Here is a 16,262-nt window from a genome sequence, read left to right as displayed (position 1 = left end):
GTTGGCATCTCCACCGGAGCTGAGGCAAGGGTACAGGATGGTTGCAGGGTGCTGGAGGAAGCCCCAGGTAAGTGGATTGTTTATTTTTACATTGCTCAGACTTTCCCTTTAAGGGGGGGGACATGTCCGAAAACCAAGAGCCTAGGCCGCCATACTACTAACATACTACTAAAAGAACTAGCAAAGTTTACTAATCTGGAATGACAGAGTAACCAAGCAGCTCGGGGTGACCCAAAACCACTAGGAAACTATAGGGGAACAAAAAACTGAAAAACCCTCCTAGTAAAAAGCAATGCTTGGTGGGATTTGCCTTCTTATAACAGAAGATATTTGCGATAATTCAGCTTTAAGTGTACAACTGTGGTTACCCACAATGCACCGCTACTAAATATGCAAATTTTCTCTTCATGCCCCTGAAAGCCAGGCTTACATCCAGAATTGCTGGTGTATAGCAAGCCTATAGCTTTACATTTTACAGAGCCACTTCAACCCCATATGTAGACAGCCTGTTTCAGACTTTTGGTTCTCATCAGTGCATGGCAGGGATTGACATGGCTGTATGGGATAGGGCTTGGACCAGTACAACAGAATACCCAAGCAGCTCGGGGCAAGCCAACACTACTAGAAAAGTAGAAGAGACCTAAAGAGACCGAAAAGCCCTCCTACTAAAAATAAACAGTAGTTTGCCTTCTTAAAACAGAAGGTATTTGTGATAATTCAGCTGTGCGTGACTGTGGTCTCCCACAATGCATTACTCCTGGATATGCTAATTATCTCTATGCCCTTGAATCCAGGCTTACATCCAGAAGCGCTGGTGTCTAGCAAGCCTATAGCGAATACATATTACGGAGCCACATTGGAATGTAAATGTAGATGAATGCATAGGTGCGGCATGACACTGTTGCTTTCAGGGTCTTATTGTGTTTGAGTGTTGCTCAGTGTTTTGTGCGTTGTCAGTGCCGTGACTGCAGCATCGGGGCGTAGAGTGTAAATGGCCCATTTGCTGTAGTCAGAGCTACGCCCACTCTTGTCTGCAGGTGTATTTGTGTGACTTTATTAGAGTATGACACGGCTGGCTGAGTCTGTAGCAGTCTCGGGTTATAAATAGTGAGTAGGATCATCGCTTGCCTCCCTTCCGGGAGTGTCACATGTGCTGCCCTGTCCCCACCGCTTACTACATACAATGTGCTATGCAAGACACTAAATACAACAGATGAGACAGCAGACACTGAATCTCCTTTGGGCTCATTGCAAGTTGTCTGAGGACTACAGTTCAGAAACTTTTGGTGCAAAACTAACATCAGATAAAGTGGTCAAGAATATAGTCCTGTGACAAAGTGACCCCTTCTGTATTGAGAGCAGCAGAGTGGTCAAAGGTTTTGTTAAAGTGGATCCGAGATGAACTTTTACTCATTGCATAATTGTGTTCCTTTCCTATTGTTTATAGGGCATTCCTCAAGCCAAATACTTTTTTGTTTTTGTTTTAATACTCTAATTCTCTATAAACTAATCAAGCCACTCCCACAGGTTTTCAGAGAGCCAAGGCACTTTCAGACAGTAGCAAGGGCTTATGGGAGCTCAGACTGGGCAGGAGGAGGGGGAGGTATTACTAGCCAGAGATTTCAGAGGCAGAGAGGAGGAGGGAGAAGGAGGGGGATTAGGCTTTTTGCTCAAGATGCAGATAAGCCTGCCTCTGTGTAATGTTTACAAACAACATGGCTGCTGTCGTATCACAGGAAGAAATAATCATATTCTATTAAAGCTGTTTGCAGCTAGATTTGCTGTGTAAACTATCTAAACTTTAGATAAGATATATAGACAAGTTACTTGTTATAGTTAGTTTTGCATCTCAGATCCGCTTTAAGCTATGTGTTCACTTACTGCATTAAGCTTGTCTGAGAACTCTTGGTTACTTTCAGTATACAAACATTCCGCAGTGGTGCATCTGCCAGTACTAAGCAGCTAGTGGGTGATTGGCTAACATATTGTAATTAATGGTTGTAGATGACCAGCTACAACTATCAGGTGTTTGGGGCTCTGGGTTTCAAGGTTAGTTTTTGGCACTTACTGGGGGGTTAGGGTTAGGCATGGAGAGAGGGTTGGGCAATAGGTGGGGGTTTCTTTTTAGGCAAAAATGAGTGCCACCCTCTAATAATAAGTTGGTCCACCTTTAGCTCTGATCACAGCCAATATTCTTAGACTCAACAAGATGCTGATACCGTTGCTGAGGAATGTTGGCCCATGCTGACATAATGGCAGCTCTAACTTGGGTCAGATTGGATGGTGGATTTTCCTGGCTTTGAAGTGATCTTTTAACTTTGTCCCACAAATCTCAATAGGATTGAGGTCAGGGGACTGAGCTGGCCATGGAAGCAAGTAAAACTCTGATGTTCCTCAAACTAATTTGAGACCGATCGAGTACGGTGGCAGAGGCTCACAACAGGCGTGTCTTCCTATTTTTCTGTGATACCAAAGGCACTCTTGATGGTCTCCTGCTGCTAAAGCCCATCCTTTGCAAAGTCCGTCTTGTTGTGCGTTGGGATATACTTTGTGATGCACCTGCATTGAATTCAGCTGTACTTTTGTCATGTTGTTGCCCTTCTCTTGCTGTGGACTATGCGTACTACTGGCCTTCCTCTCTCGTTCACCAGCCTTTTTCGACCAGAATAGTCCTTATCGCTTGACGTTTTCTATCTCTTCAACTCTCTAAAACTGGAGGTACTGTTGGGCGAGAAAATCCTAAAAGAGTCGTCGTTGCAGAGATGCTAGCACCGGCTCTTATTGTCCCGACGATCATACCTCATTCAAAGCCACTTAAATCTTTTGTCTTACTTAAGGGGCCCATACACCTAATGATTTTCCCGCCGATATACAGCAGATTAGATCACTGTGATCGAATCTGCTGTGAAATCGTTGCGTAAACGCAAAAGATTGATTTCCGTCCTAAATAAATAGTTCCTGTCGAGCCATCCGTGTGGAAGATTTTTCTCGATTGCCGGCGGGTTGGGAGTGCGTCGATAGCGGCGTTCGAATGCCCGAGGACTGACGCAATACAGCGGCACTACATTACCTGATCCGGCCGGCGCGTATCCCCACTGTCACCGCTGCTCCGTCTCCGCGCTGGGCTCCGAGTCCGGCTGGCTTCACTTCTTCCTGTCCCTGCAGGAAGTTTAAACAGTAGAGCGCCCTCTACTGTTTAAACTTCCCAGGACAGAAAGAAGTGAAGCCAGCCGGACTCGGAGCCCAGCGGAGAAGAGACAGCGGTGACCAGGAGGACTTGTGCCGGCCGGATCGGGTAATGTATGCGGGCGGGGGAAGGCAGCGGCAGCACCACCACAGATTGTGATCGGTTTCATGCTGAAATCGATTCACAATCGGTTTGCAGTAAAGGCAGCCATACGATCCCTCTCTGATCAGATTCGATCACAGAGGGATCTATCTGTTGGTCGAATCTGATGGCAAATCGACCAGTGTATGGCTACCTTAATTCTGACATTAACTTCTGTGATAACTGTCGTCCGAAGCTGAGCATTACTTATATAAGCAACTCTGTGTTATGTCTCTCTGTCACTGTTGGCCTGGTTTACTTACAAATAAGGGGTGTGTCTAACTTCTTGGCCACTCGGTGTATTGTGAAGGGTTCAAGTGAGAATGGGTGGTGGATTGTGCATAATAAAGTATCACTAATTTCTACTACCAATCTTTTAGTACTAGCGGCACCACCCGGCTCCTAATTTGTGTGACGATGCCGCAAAACGTAGCATCACATCTGTACAATCGGTGGTAGCCTGTCACCCATAGTGATAAGGACAGATTGTTTCACACCGCACTGATTTCAGGAATGTAGGCAGCTTTATAAATTGGCTATTGTGGCAGCGGTCTTCCTGTAACGCTGGAGGGGACAGCAGCCAGCAGTAACCAGCAGCCCTGTCCTACATTCCACACTCAGATTATAGCTATAATCCCGCTCTGCTCACTGAGGTTATTAAAAGTCCCAAGTCCACCTCGTGTTTGTCGTCAGCCTCATTCAGCCGCTCACAAAGGCTCCCAGTGAACTGCAATGTCATCTCCACTCCCGGTCACAGATCAATGGCGCCAAAACGATAAGATCTGCTCCCGGAACCCTGCAGAGAGGTGCTTATTGCTGGGACTGCGGACGGACAGGCTCGAGCAACTTGTAGTGAGGGAGAATGTACCGTATAGGGTTCTTTTATACATGAGGGAAATAAAAAGCATTACACATGAATGTTTTTTTGTGGGGGAGCTCCACCTTCCGCATACACTGGCAAATTGTGAAAGCAGGAAGTTATCTTCATTTACTGCAGTCATAAACATGCCTGTAACATTGCAGCAGCCACATCTCATGACTAAAGGATCATACGCACGTCCTGCATAATGCACAACCAACCACACAACATGACCGACCGCAGGACAAGTACGCACACACACACACACACACACACCAACCAACTAAACAGCCAACTCACTTAAAATGACAACTGAAGTGAGAAGTATATGGAGGCTGCCATATTTATTCCCTTTTAAAGTGAATGTTTACCGATTCTAAAAACAAAAAGTCGGATACTCACCTAAGGAGAGGGAAGGCTCGGTCCTAATGAGCCTTCCCTCTCCTCTCCCGGTGCCCGGTCCCGCGCAGGATCCCCCGTGGCAGTATTCGACCAGTTCGGTCAAATACTGCCACTTCCGCATGCCGAAGGGAGCTTTCGGAAGCCTTTGGGAGCACTCGGGCTCCCGATGACGCGGCCGCTCCATACTATGCATGCGTGAGCGCCCTCTATGACGCGCTCGCGCGTACGTAGTATGAAGCGGCCCGTCTTCGGAAGCCCGAGTGCTCCCGAAGCCTTCCGAAGTCCCTGCGGCGGCGGACGCGAACGGGGGAGCCAGCGCAGCACCGAGGGCACCGGGAGAGGAGAGGGAAGGCTCATTAGGACCGAGCCTTCCCTCTCCTCAGGTGAGTATCCGACTTTTTGTTTTTAGAAACGATACCCATTGGCTTTAAGCAATATCAGTTGCCCGGCAGTCCTGCTGATCCTCTGCCTCTAATACTTTCAGCCGCAGACGCTGAGTTAGTGACAAGACAAAATAAATATATATATATATATATATATATATATATTTATATACACACTTATATACTGTACAGTGCTGCGTAAGATGTCGCCGCTATATTAATACTAAAAGTAATAATAATAACCTGCATGCAGCAGATCTGGTGTTTCTGACATTGTCAGATCTGACAAGATTAGCTGCATGCTCGTTGGTGTGATTCAGGCACTACTGCAGCCAAATAGAGCAGCAGGGCTGCCAGGCAACTGGTATGGTTTTAAAAAAAAAAATATGGCAGCCTCCACATACCTTTCTCTACAGTTGTCCTTTAAATACTGCGCACGCAAGCAAAACGACAAACAGCACAACATGTCCGCACTCAGAAATGACAGTTGTTCAAACGACTTGTACACACTTGGCCAACCTGCAAGTTAGTTGAGTAGGTTGATCCACCGGTGGGATCTGGCAAACAGCCTGTAATCAGTTGGTCGTCTGGTTGTTTGCCAACCATACACACGCCCAACTATCATCCAACAGACGAAGTTTAGATGATACAGTAGATGGGCAGATTGTTTGGACATGTGTATGAGCCTTTAGTGGCTGTCGGAAGGCTACGTTCACAAGGACGTGTTGCAGTGCGTAGCCTGTAAAAGGATCGCAACGGAGGGGTAAAGTTGCATAGCGCATTATGCGTGCGATGTGAAGCATACAGTACGTTCAGTTTAAGCTTCACTGCAAGTCTTAACGCATGCACGTTATGTGCTACTGCAGTGTATGCATCACATTATTCCAAGCGCCGCACTGACGTGCTGATGTGAACTTACCGTTATAAGTGCATCTTGTTACATGACTTTACTGTCTCATGTAACTTGTTCAAGAGCATGTTTGTTGCATCCATGATACCACCTAACTCCTTCTCCTGCTTACTGCTGACGATACTCGCGCAGGCACAGCAGGGCTGAGAGTATGGTGTGCTTGGAAGAGTCGCGCGACCCTGATCACATTACCGACCAGCACTTGTCTGTAATCTTTGGAGGGTCCTTGAGCAGTAGCTGGGGACCAGAGGATGCTGTGGAAAGGCTCATTGGGATCCAGAGGCTTCACTGTGATTTTTGTATCCCAACTTTGGCTCAGGTACTTGGCAACTCTAGCGTGAAAAGTGGGGAAGTTAGTTTTACCCCACCATGACTATCACAGCCGATGTACATCTGCTAGATCCAGCTGTACATACTCCCCCTAAGCCTGTCACCGGAAATAGTAAAGTCACACAAATGTGAATTCCAGATTACCCAGCAACCAGAACTTCTGTTTTACATAACATTTTAGGAAGAGGGCTTTTTGGTCTCTTTCAGCCCCTTACACACTCGTATGAGTTCTGGTTCACCATGAGCTTTCTGGGCAATCTTTAACTCTGGATGTTTTACGTCCTACTCCATAGAGCCACATTAATCCATGTCATGCACTAATGAAGATTAACTAATCTGAATCAGTCTGTATACATGTTGGATTATTGTGGCTCTGTAAATTAACAAGCTGACACATCATTGTACTCCTGCTGTTCTGGAGGTGTGGCTAGCTATCAGGAACAACAAAGGGATTATTTGCATATTCAGAAGTGATGCATTGTGGGATGCCTCAGAGCTCACTCCAACCTGAATAATCACAAATACCTTCTGTTTTAAGAAGTCAAACGTTTGTTTTGAAAAGTGAATTCATATCATTCCCTTTGTAAAAAAAAAAAAAAAAAAGACACATTAGTCTGGCCAGGAAGGATTTTTCATAAACCGGAAGTAGCCATAAATGCCAGTTCGCTAACGGCTTGGGCAGAGGAGCTCGCCACACACAGGCAGATGATAAATACAAATGTCACGGGAGGAGGAGGACAAAAACAACAATAACAAACAAAGCATTTCCCCTCCTTTCAATAACAGCTGTTATATCAGCACAATAAAGAACGCCTGGCCGGCCCACAAATAAGTAAACCCAACTGATTGCTGCAACAAATAAAATATAAAATACTCTTTAATAGCAATAAAGGGAGATAAATCATAACTGTTATTAAAGTGCACCTGTGCAATAAGTGACGTTCCAGTATCCAGTGCAGTCCCTCCCCTTTTGGTACTCGCTGGTAAGGCAGGGGAGTATCTCCTAAGACTCGTACACACGTCCTGCAAAGTGCGCGACCAACCCAACGACATGACCGACTACGAGACCAAACAATTGCCCAACTTGTGTTATCTGTGTACCAACCAACTGAACAGCCGACTCCTTTTCATACTGCGCACGCATACGGAATGACTGATTGCACAACATGGTCGCATTCAAAACAAGTACAAGTCGTTCAAACGACATTGTACACACATGTCCAACTGCACAATGTCAGCCCAACAGCCATGTGAGTTGATTTACCGGTTGGATCGGGCAAACCGCCTGTTATCAGTCACTCGTCTTTTCGTTTGCCACATGTACACACACCTGATTTGTCGTCCAAGTTTGGACAATAGTTGGATGGAAAAGTTCCAAGTGTGTACAAGCCATTACGGAAAGGCTGGTAGTCAGTGAGATGCAAATAATTCTTGTTTGTATGCAAATTGTGAGCTGCTTATCACAGGACCAACCAAATCTGACAGGAAGTGCATTTGATTGCCCCAATTTTTAAAGAGACCCAGAGATGTCAGCTATGAAAGATGTTAACTTGCTGCGATCAGCTCTCAGCATTCGGCTCAGATGGGCCCAGTCTGACTCAGTGACGTCAGCGGAGGTTTTCTGCGCTTGCGCAGCAAAAGGTCTGCGCATGCGCAGAAGGCCCCCTGCTGACGTCACTGAGCCGAATACCGGAGCAGATTGCTGCTTAACGGAGGACTGTGGGAGGACAACGAGGGACGCATCCGTGCTTATGAGGCCGGGTTAGTAAAAGTCTTTAATAGCGGACGTCCCTGGTACACTTTACATTGCATAAAATTTGCATACAAGCCAGGATTATTTGCACCTCAGCTGCTACGTGCTGCCAAGTGGCTCTTGCTGCACTGGTCTGGCCTCAGGTCAAGTTATTATTATTAAGTAATCATATCCTCCATTCCTGCGCATGGAGGAAAAGCGTTTTAGCCATTTATTTAGGAAAGGGTTCTTTACAGTAAGAGTGATTAAGATGTGGAATGCATTTCCACAGGAATTCGTTATGGCAAACTCTATACCTGCATTTAAAGGCGGCTTAGATGCTTTCCTTGCGTTGAAAGACATCCATGGCTACAATTACTAGGTAATGCCTAATGATGTTGATCCAGGGATTTTATCTGATTGCCATCTGGAGTCGGGAAGGAATTTTCCCTTTTGGGGCTAATTGGACCATGCCTTGTAAGGGTTTTTTCGCCTTCCTCTGGATCAACAGGGATATGTGAGGGAGCAGGCTGGAGTTGTACTTTGTTCTCTGGTTGAACTCGACGGATGTATGTCTTTTTTCAACCAAAATAACTATGTAACATATAGCGCTGATATCTTACGCGCATAAAGGCTTACACCGCATGCTAAACGAAGATTTGAACGCGATCACGCACAAAATCTTTGTTAGCATGCAGGCGTAAGCCTTTATGTGCGAAAACCTTTGCGCACGTCACATCGCTTGGTAACTGCATAGCACGGCCGTGCTATCAGTTATCACGCTTTTGTGAATCAAGCCCTGTATGCGTTACAGTTGTTGTGAAGCATACTTTTCATTGACTCTATGCTTCATTGCACCCGACGCAACATGAGCAAATCCGATGCATTGCGTTCCTGCTGTCACAGGGTATGCAACGACCGCTGTGAACGCGGCTTCGGGGTACTGACACACTTTGCGCATTGTGTGGCCCATCCTGAAAAACAGCAGAATGCAGAGGTTTGGATACTTGCGGCGCATTGCGTTAAGTGTGCAAGTCTCCATAGACTTGCATGGCCCTTGTGGTGGGGATGCGGCGGGGAAGCCTAAAGCGGGCGACGCAGACCACAAGTGTAAAAGGGTCCTTAAAGGATACCCGAACTGACGTGACATAATGAGATAGACATGGGTATGTACAGTGTCTAGCACACAAATAACTATGCTGTGTTCCTTTTTTTCTTTCTCTGCCTGAAAATGTTAAATATCAGGTATGCAAGTGGCTGACTCAGTCCTGACTCAGACAGGAAGTGACTACAGTGTGACCCTCACTGATAAAAAAATTTCACCTTTTTGCCTCTAACTTGCTCTCAGAAGCCATTTTCTGCTAGGAAAGTGTTTTATAGTTGGAATTTCTTATCAGTGAGGGTTATGCTGTAGTCACTTCCTGTCTGAGTCAGGACGGAGTCAGCCACTTACATACCTGATATTTAACTCTTTCAGGCAGAGAAATAAAAAAGGAACACAGCATAGTTATTTGTGTGCTAGGCACTGTACATACACATGTCTATCTCATCATGTCACATGTCAGTTCGGGTATCCTTTAAATAAAATTTAGGGATGAATCATTGTACTGCAGCTATGATTGGGGGGTGAAGGGGGGGGAGTGGTCTGGGTTTACCATGGGCCCCATTGCTGTCTTACCATGGGCCCCATTGCAGTTATGAGCTCTGCCCATGATTCCTCCTGTGGATAGTGGTTACTTTCAGTTTGCGCAGTGCGTAGACGGGAGCCGCTCTGTGGGGACGCCTGGCGGTGGGCTTTGCAGTCTCGTGGGATGCTGGCTTTCTTCAGAGAATGTAGGGCGGGGTAGCAAGCTGCAGGTACAATTATGTGAGGCGCCCCAGGCAGAGGGTGTGCGTTCCTGTCCCAGCAAGTTCTGCAGGTTTAAGGTGGAGGCGGATATACTAGAAACTCACCTGTCACATCTGTTAGCCTGTGTTTGTTATTTCAGCAATTCAAACATCATTATTGTGCGTTTTATGTGTGGCTGGTGTTTCTTGCCGCGCTTTTACTGTTTACTCTGAATAATTCATGTTACTAAATGCCCCTTAAAGGGGTTCACAATCTAATGCCATAGCCTAGGGGGAAAAAGTAAAAAAAAAAAAAAAAATCTATCTTCAAAGAATATTTAAATCGTTTAAAACAGTGAATGACAATAACTGACCTAGTCTGTAATCAATGCTGTTTACACCATCTGCTGGGAATTCAGATCTCTTCGTAAAAAAGCCTTAGTCTGGAAACGTGCCCTTAATGATGTGAGGGGGGTTTTAGGGTTAAACACTTGTCCGATCTGACTTAATTCATCCTGTCAGCTATTCGATCCGCGCCCCCCCCTGGCCATGCCATGATGTTTTCAAATTTTTACTGCGGCTTTGGCCACCCATCTGTGTTGCCACGGGCCTGCCTCCAGCTCGGAAGCCGCGGCCTGATTGGTAGCTGCTAAGCTGCGGGCAGGGCTGAGGCAACACAGGTGGAGGTTTCCGAACAACTTCGCCCACTTCAAAAGCATGGCCACGACTGCATTCTTGGGTCAGGTAAGAATTTAACCCTGACGAAGCTCGCAGTGGGCGGGCGCAACATGTCGATGGGCGGGGTCACGTCCTGTCCTGTGTATTGAGCACCTCACTCCATGCTGACAACTGCTGGAAGGACCGAGTGGACGCTGAATCTCCGCTCCCCGCTGATGCCTGCAGCGTGGTTGAGTGCAGCGAGAGTAAACAGCAGTCTGGACACGTAGCTAGAACAAAGAGCTGAAGGAACAGCACTGGGCGCCCAGGGATTGGTGAGACACTGGACTGGCAGCGCTGCTAACTGTGCAATTGAGGCTTGCTTGGCTTTATATGTCTGCGCTTAGACCGGAACTAACCGCATTGCATTGTCGGCTTTACCATCTTACTGACTGTAGCATTAGCCAATCCCCTCTCCACCACTCTGAAGAAAACCCGGATTATGTGGTACCAGTACCAGTGTGGATGTGATTGGGTGATGGTTTGCTTGGTCATGTGTGAGGAGCGCTCCACACGTTGTTAAAGAGACACTGAAGCGAAAAAAAAATGATGATATTATGATTTGTATGTGTAGCACAGCTAAGAAATAAAACATTAAGATCAGATACATCAGTCTAATTGTTTCCAGTACAGGAAGAGTTGAGAAACTCCAGTTGTTCTCTCTATGCAAACAAGCCATTAAGCTCTCCGACTAGTCGTGGAGAGGGCTGTTATCTGACTTTTATTATCTCAACTGTAAGTGAACTGTTTACTTTTTCTCTGTTAGAGGAGAGGTCATTACTTCACAGACTGCTCTGAAAGACTCATTTTGAATGCTGAGTGTTGTGTAATCTGCACATATTATAGAATGATGCAATGTTAGAAAAAACACTATATACCTGAAAATAAAAGTATGAGAATATTTTCTTTGCTGCTAATCTTCTAGTAATTATTCATAGTACACAACCAATTCACTATATAAAAAAATGTTTCCGCTTCAGTGTCTCTTTAAGTGATTTTATGGTGTTTTGGAACTTTGTGCACTTGGAGATTGTTACTTAATAAAGGCTAATTTTTGAATTGGGAAACCCTAGAGCAGTTGCTTTGATTTTTGCTGTAAGAATTTAACCCTGATACACAGGATTGCGTCTGTATTCTGACCACCAAAGCTGCATACCTTTGTATGAAATTTGCCTCATCCTGATACTATCCATTATGTCCAGTCTTTGGTACATTTATTTTCCATTTATTTTCATTACAGAGGGAATGTATTTCAGTTCACGTTGGCCAGGCTGGAGTCCAGATGGGCAATGCATGCTGGGAGCTGTACTGCCTGGAGCATGGTATCCAGCCGGACGGACAGATGCCCAGTGACAAGACCATCGGCGGAGGAGATGACTCCTTCACCACGTTCTTCAGTGAGACCGGGGCTGGCAAGCACGTTCCTCGGGCCGTGTTTGTGGACCTGGAGCCCACTGTGATCGGTGAGTTTGGAATCCTTGACCATACTATGCTGCAGAGATGGTCAACTAGATGCAAATAGTTCCCAGTTGATGTGAGTTTTATGCAGCCTGAAGAATGGACTAATTAAAGGGAACCTTAACTGCAGCCGCCCTGTGCCCACGCTGTCACTAAATGACCCTCCAGTCCCCCGTAGCGACCCTCTCCCGGCCAGCCGACTGGCCCACTGCGCATGCGTAGCCGTGTGCATCCTCAATCAAACTCCTGTCGCAAGGAGCGTTCTGCAAATGCGCAGTAGAGTTTTGTGTTCTGTGCAGAGCGCTTCCATCCACAGGAGCACAATTAGGAGGCTCCCGAACCAGGGCCTTGCATCCCAGTGACGGGGTCGCTGCAGGGGGCTGGAGGATCACTTTGTCACGGCGCAGGCACAGGGCAGCTGCAGGGGGCTGGTAGAAGCCCCAGGTAAGTGAAACTGGTTTTTCTAGTTAGGGTTCACTTTAAAGGGACCCTTAGCAGGACCTAAAAATTGCATAAGTAACTTACCTGGGGCTTCCTCCAGCTCCTCATAGTCCATGAGGTCCCTCAGGGTCCTCTGGGTTCCCGCTGGTGGCTTCATTAGCCCTTTGCAATGAGCCTGAGCGGTCCACAACCACGCATGCACAGTTGGGTACGACTCTTCGCAAAGTCGGCAGGCTAATGGATCCGCCATGGGAAAAATGTAGGCAGTCCAGAGGGTGCTGAGGGACCTCACAGACTACGAGGAGCTGGAGGAAGCCACAGGGCAAGTTCATTATGCCATTTTTGGGTCTCTTTTAATACAGCCACTGTGGTCTGTTTTCAAGCAGCATAAAATGACCATGACACTTACACCAGCTTGGAATTCTTTTCATCCCAGTGACCATAATGTGCAGTTCTGAAAGAGACCTTAGAGAGTCTGCCCCGCCAACACTTCTTGCTTTCTGACTTCCTGCTATTCCTGTAATAGAAAATGATGCTTTCACAGGAGATCGGGTTCTGCTTACACAAACACATGAGCAGAGAGCACATGGTCATCAGAAGAGGGGGGTGACCTCAGAAAAGCCTTCTACGGAAAGGGGGGGGGGGGGGGGAAGGAGGTTACTTGGTTTATGCAAGGGTTGTGTTCCAAGAGGAACCAGTGTAGATTGAGTTTTGCATGAACTAACCAATGGTTTCGTACTGGTAGTCATAGCAATTTTTTTCGTTGAGTTCTATACCTGTCTTTTGATTTCTTAAAGGATACCCGCGGTGGGTTTGTGAAATCATATTAGTTCATGATCCAGACAACACTACTGTGCAGTGAATATTAATTAGCCATGTGGCTAGGAACAATAGAGGACTCATGCAGTATACTCTAACAGAACATGTGCCCTGTGAACAGCACATTGATTTTTCAGTGCTATGAGCTGGGCTGCAAATTACAAACTGCTGTAACATGAGCCTGTAACTTCTCACTGTGAAAGCAGCCTTAGGGCGGGATAGGGAAATGAAGGGGAGGACCAAGGGAGTGCAGTGGGGAGAAGAAGCAGCCCCAGAATGCTTTGCAGTATCTGTTATGCGTTCTGCCGGCCTCCTTAGGAGCTTGGGAATAAAGAGCCTTGCTGTTCAGCAAACATCAAAGTAAGAGAGATTTTTAACTTCAGTATTGCCTTTTTGGCTTCCTTCTAAACTGTTAAACACAGGAGAATAGAGGTTTAAATTAGTTTTTGCAGCCTGACAGTTACTCTTTAAAGAGAACATAATTGTATGTATCCTCCTACTGCTAAAATGTACAGGTACCAACAAGACAGAACTTCCATGGCTAGAAATGGATAGGCAGCAAAATAAAACAATTTAAAGTTTAAGTTTTGCACTGTACATACACATGTTTATCTCATCATGTCGCCTGGGGGACACCAGCATGGTTGTCTTGTCACCTGCCACTTACCACTTTGTGCTGTATTGCAGATGAGGTCCGGTCTGGCGTGTACCGACAACTTTTCCATCCGGAGCAGCTTATCAGTGGCAAAGAGGACGCTGCCAATAATTATGCCCGAGGTCACTACACCATCGGCAAGGAGATCATCGACCAGGTCCTGGACAGAATCCGCAAGCTGGTGCGTCATTTTATGTCTTTATTTATGTAAACTGTGTGACTTTGATCTTTGATTACTTCTGTGCATCAGAAGTGTCCAACATGCTCAGACTTAACCTGCTGGGCGGTCTGGACGAGCTCAGCTCGTCCAGTACCGCCGGAGCCTGCCGCTCAGGCCCTGCTGGGCCGATTTGGCTCAAATAAAAAGCAGCACACGCAGCCGGCACTTTGCCAGCCGCGTGTGCTGCCTGATCGCCGCCGCTCTGCGGCGATCCGCCGCGAGCAGCGGCGAAAGAGGGTCCCCCCAGCCGCCTGAGCCCAGCGCAGCCGGAACAAAAAGTTCCGGCCAGCGCTAAGGGCTGGATCGGAGGCGGCTGACGTCGATGACGTCACTCCGCTTGTCGCTATGGCGACGATGTAAGCAAAACAAGGAAGGCTGCTCATTGCGGCCTTCCTTGTTTATTCTGGGCGCCGGAGGCGATCGTAAGAACGCCTCCGGAGCGCCCTCTAGTGGGCTTTCATGCAGCCAACTTTCAGTTGGCTGCATGAAATAGTTTTTTTTTTATTAAAAAAAAACCCTCCCGCAGCCTCCCTGGCGATCTTAATAGAACGCCAGGCAGGTTAAAGGATACCGGAACTGGCATGTGACATGATGAGATAGACATGTGTATGTACAGTGCCAAGCACACAAATAACTATGCTGTGTTCCTTTTTTTCTTTCTCTTAAATATCAGGTATGTAAGTGGCTGACTCAGTCCTGACTCAGACAGGAAGTGACTACAGTGTGACCCTCATTGATAAGGAATTCCCCTTTTTACCTCTTTCTTGCTCTCAGAAGCCATTTTCTGCTAGGAAAGTGTTTTATAGTTGGAATTTCTTATCAGTGAGGGTCACACTGTAGTCACTTCCTTTCTGAGTCAGGACTTACATACCTGATATTTAACTCTTTCAGGCAGAGAAAGAAAAAAAAAAAGGAACACAGCATAGTTATTTATGCGCTAGGCACTGTAAATACCCATGTCTATCTCCACATGTCAGTTCGGGTATCCTTTAAATGGAAATAAATATAGCAGCCTCCATATACCTCTCACTGCAGTTCTCCTTTAAAGATTTCCTGTGGGAAAGGGGGTATCGGCTACTGATTGGGATGACGTTCAATCCATTGGGTTCCAGTTACTCTTTAAAGGTTATCTTCAAGTAAAAAAAAAAAAAATAAGTATTTTAGATTGAGATGAGGTGGACTGTGGATAAAACTTTTTTCTTTTTGTTTTGTGTGGTTTTACTATAAGCAAAATTGTATTAACCGCTCACATTCCAAAAGTATACACAGATTAGTAGGAACCCGTGAAATATTCTCGAGTTTGTGTTGAATATCTGGAGAGTCAAGCACATACGCATAAGTCAGTTTGTAAGAATCCAATATCGTAAAATCGGTTACATGCAAGTGATTAGAAACACAATAAAGGATACTCGAGGTGAGAGGTATATGGAGGCCTCCATATTTATTACCTTGTAAACCATGCCATTTGCCTGTTGATCATCTGGCATAAGTAGTGTCAAAACCCTGGAACAAGCATATGGCTAATCCAATAACACCTGAATCAGAGTACCTGATCTGCTGCATGCCTTTTCAGGGTCTATGGCTAAAATTATTAGAGACTGGGGATCTGTAAGGCTGCCAGGCAACTGGTATTGTTTAAAAGGAAATAAATATGACAGCCTCCATATACCTCTCACCTCGGGTTCCCTTTAAAAAGAGGACAGATCAGTCTCTAATATGTGGAGCGCTGCCCAGCTGATGTAGATCAGGTTAAATAAAATAAAGCGCTCCTAGGTTAAGTTTATGCATGGACAGATACTTCAGACAGGCATGGAGGTTCTGCTGATGGCACAAAGGTCCCCCCTTGAACACCCAACTCAACGGATCCGGCGGCCAAATCAAGGCCCAAGCACATGTCAGGATATAGCCCCACCCCTCAGCTCCTCTGACACACTGCATAGCTCTTTAATCCAGATCTCTGTTGTTAGTATCCTCCAAAATTAAAATCCACTCACATAGCACGAGAGTGTAAAAAAGTTAGTCCAAGTTTATTGGGAAAAAAAAATACAAAGTAGGCAAATAAACCATGGCCAGTGTACCCTTTTAAAAGTTTTAAGGGCTCACAAGCAGCGGGTGGTCCTAGGTTAACCCGACGCTGGCAAACCGCTATAAGTAATCCAGTGTGTGCTGGCAAGCTGTAGT

The 16,262-nt window shown here is 46.2% G+C and overlaps 1 protein-coding gene across 1 annotated transcript in view; it reads left to right on the top strand.

Moving 5' to 3' along the window:
* Positions 1-16,262, top strand: part of LOC137525131 (tubulin alpha chain) — a 42,697-nt gene that overhangs the window by 24,720 nt on the left and 1,715 nt on the right. The window contains exons 2-3 of the mRNA XM_068245979.1: positions 11,729-11,951; positions 13,894-14,042. Coding sequence (XP_068102080.1) covers positions 11,729-11,951; positions 13,894-14,042 — 372 coding nt within the window. The remainder of the gene's footprint in view (positions 1-11,728; positions 11,952-13,893; positions 14,043-16,262) is intronic.

Source organism: Hyperolius riggenbachi, chromosome 7, assembly GCF_040937935.1.
Source record: "Hyperolius riggenbachi isolate aHypRig1 chromosome 7, aHypRig1.pri, whole genome shotgun sequence".
Lineage (NCBI taxonomy): Eukaryota > Metazoa > Chordata > Amphibia > Anura > Hyperoliidae > Hyperolius > Hyperolius riggenbachi.
This window is presented reverse-complemented; position numbering and strand designations above follow the sequence as displayed.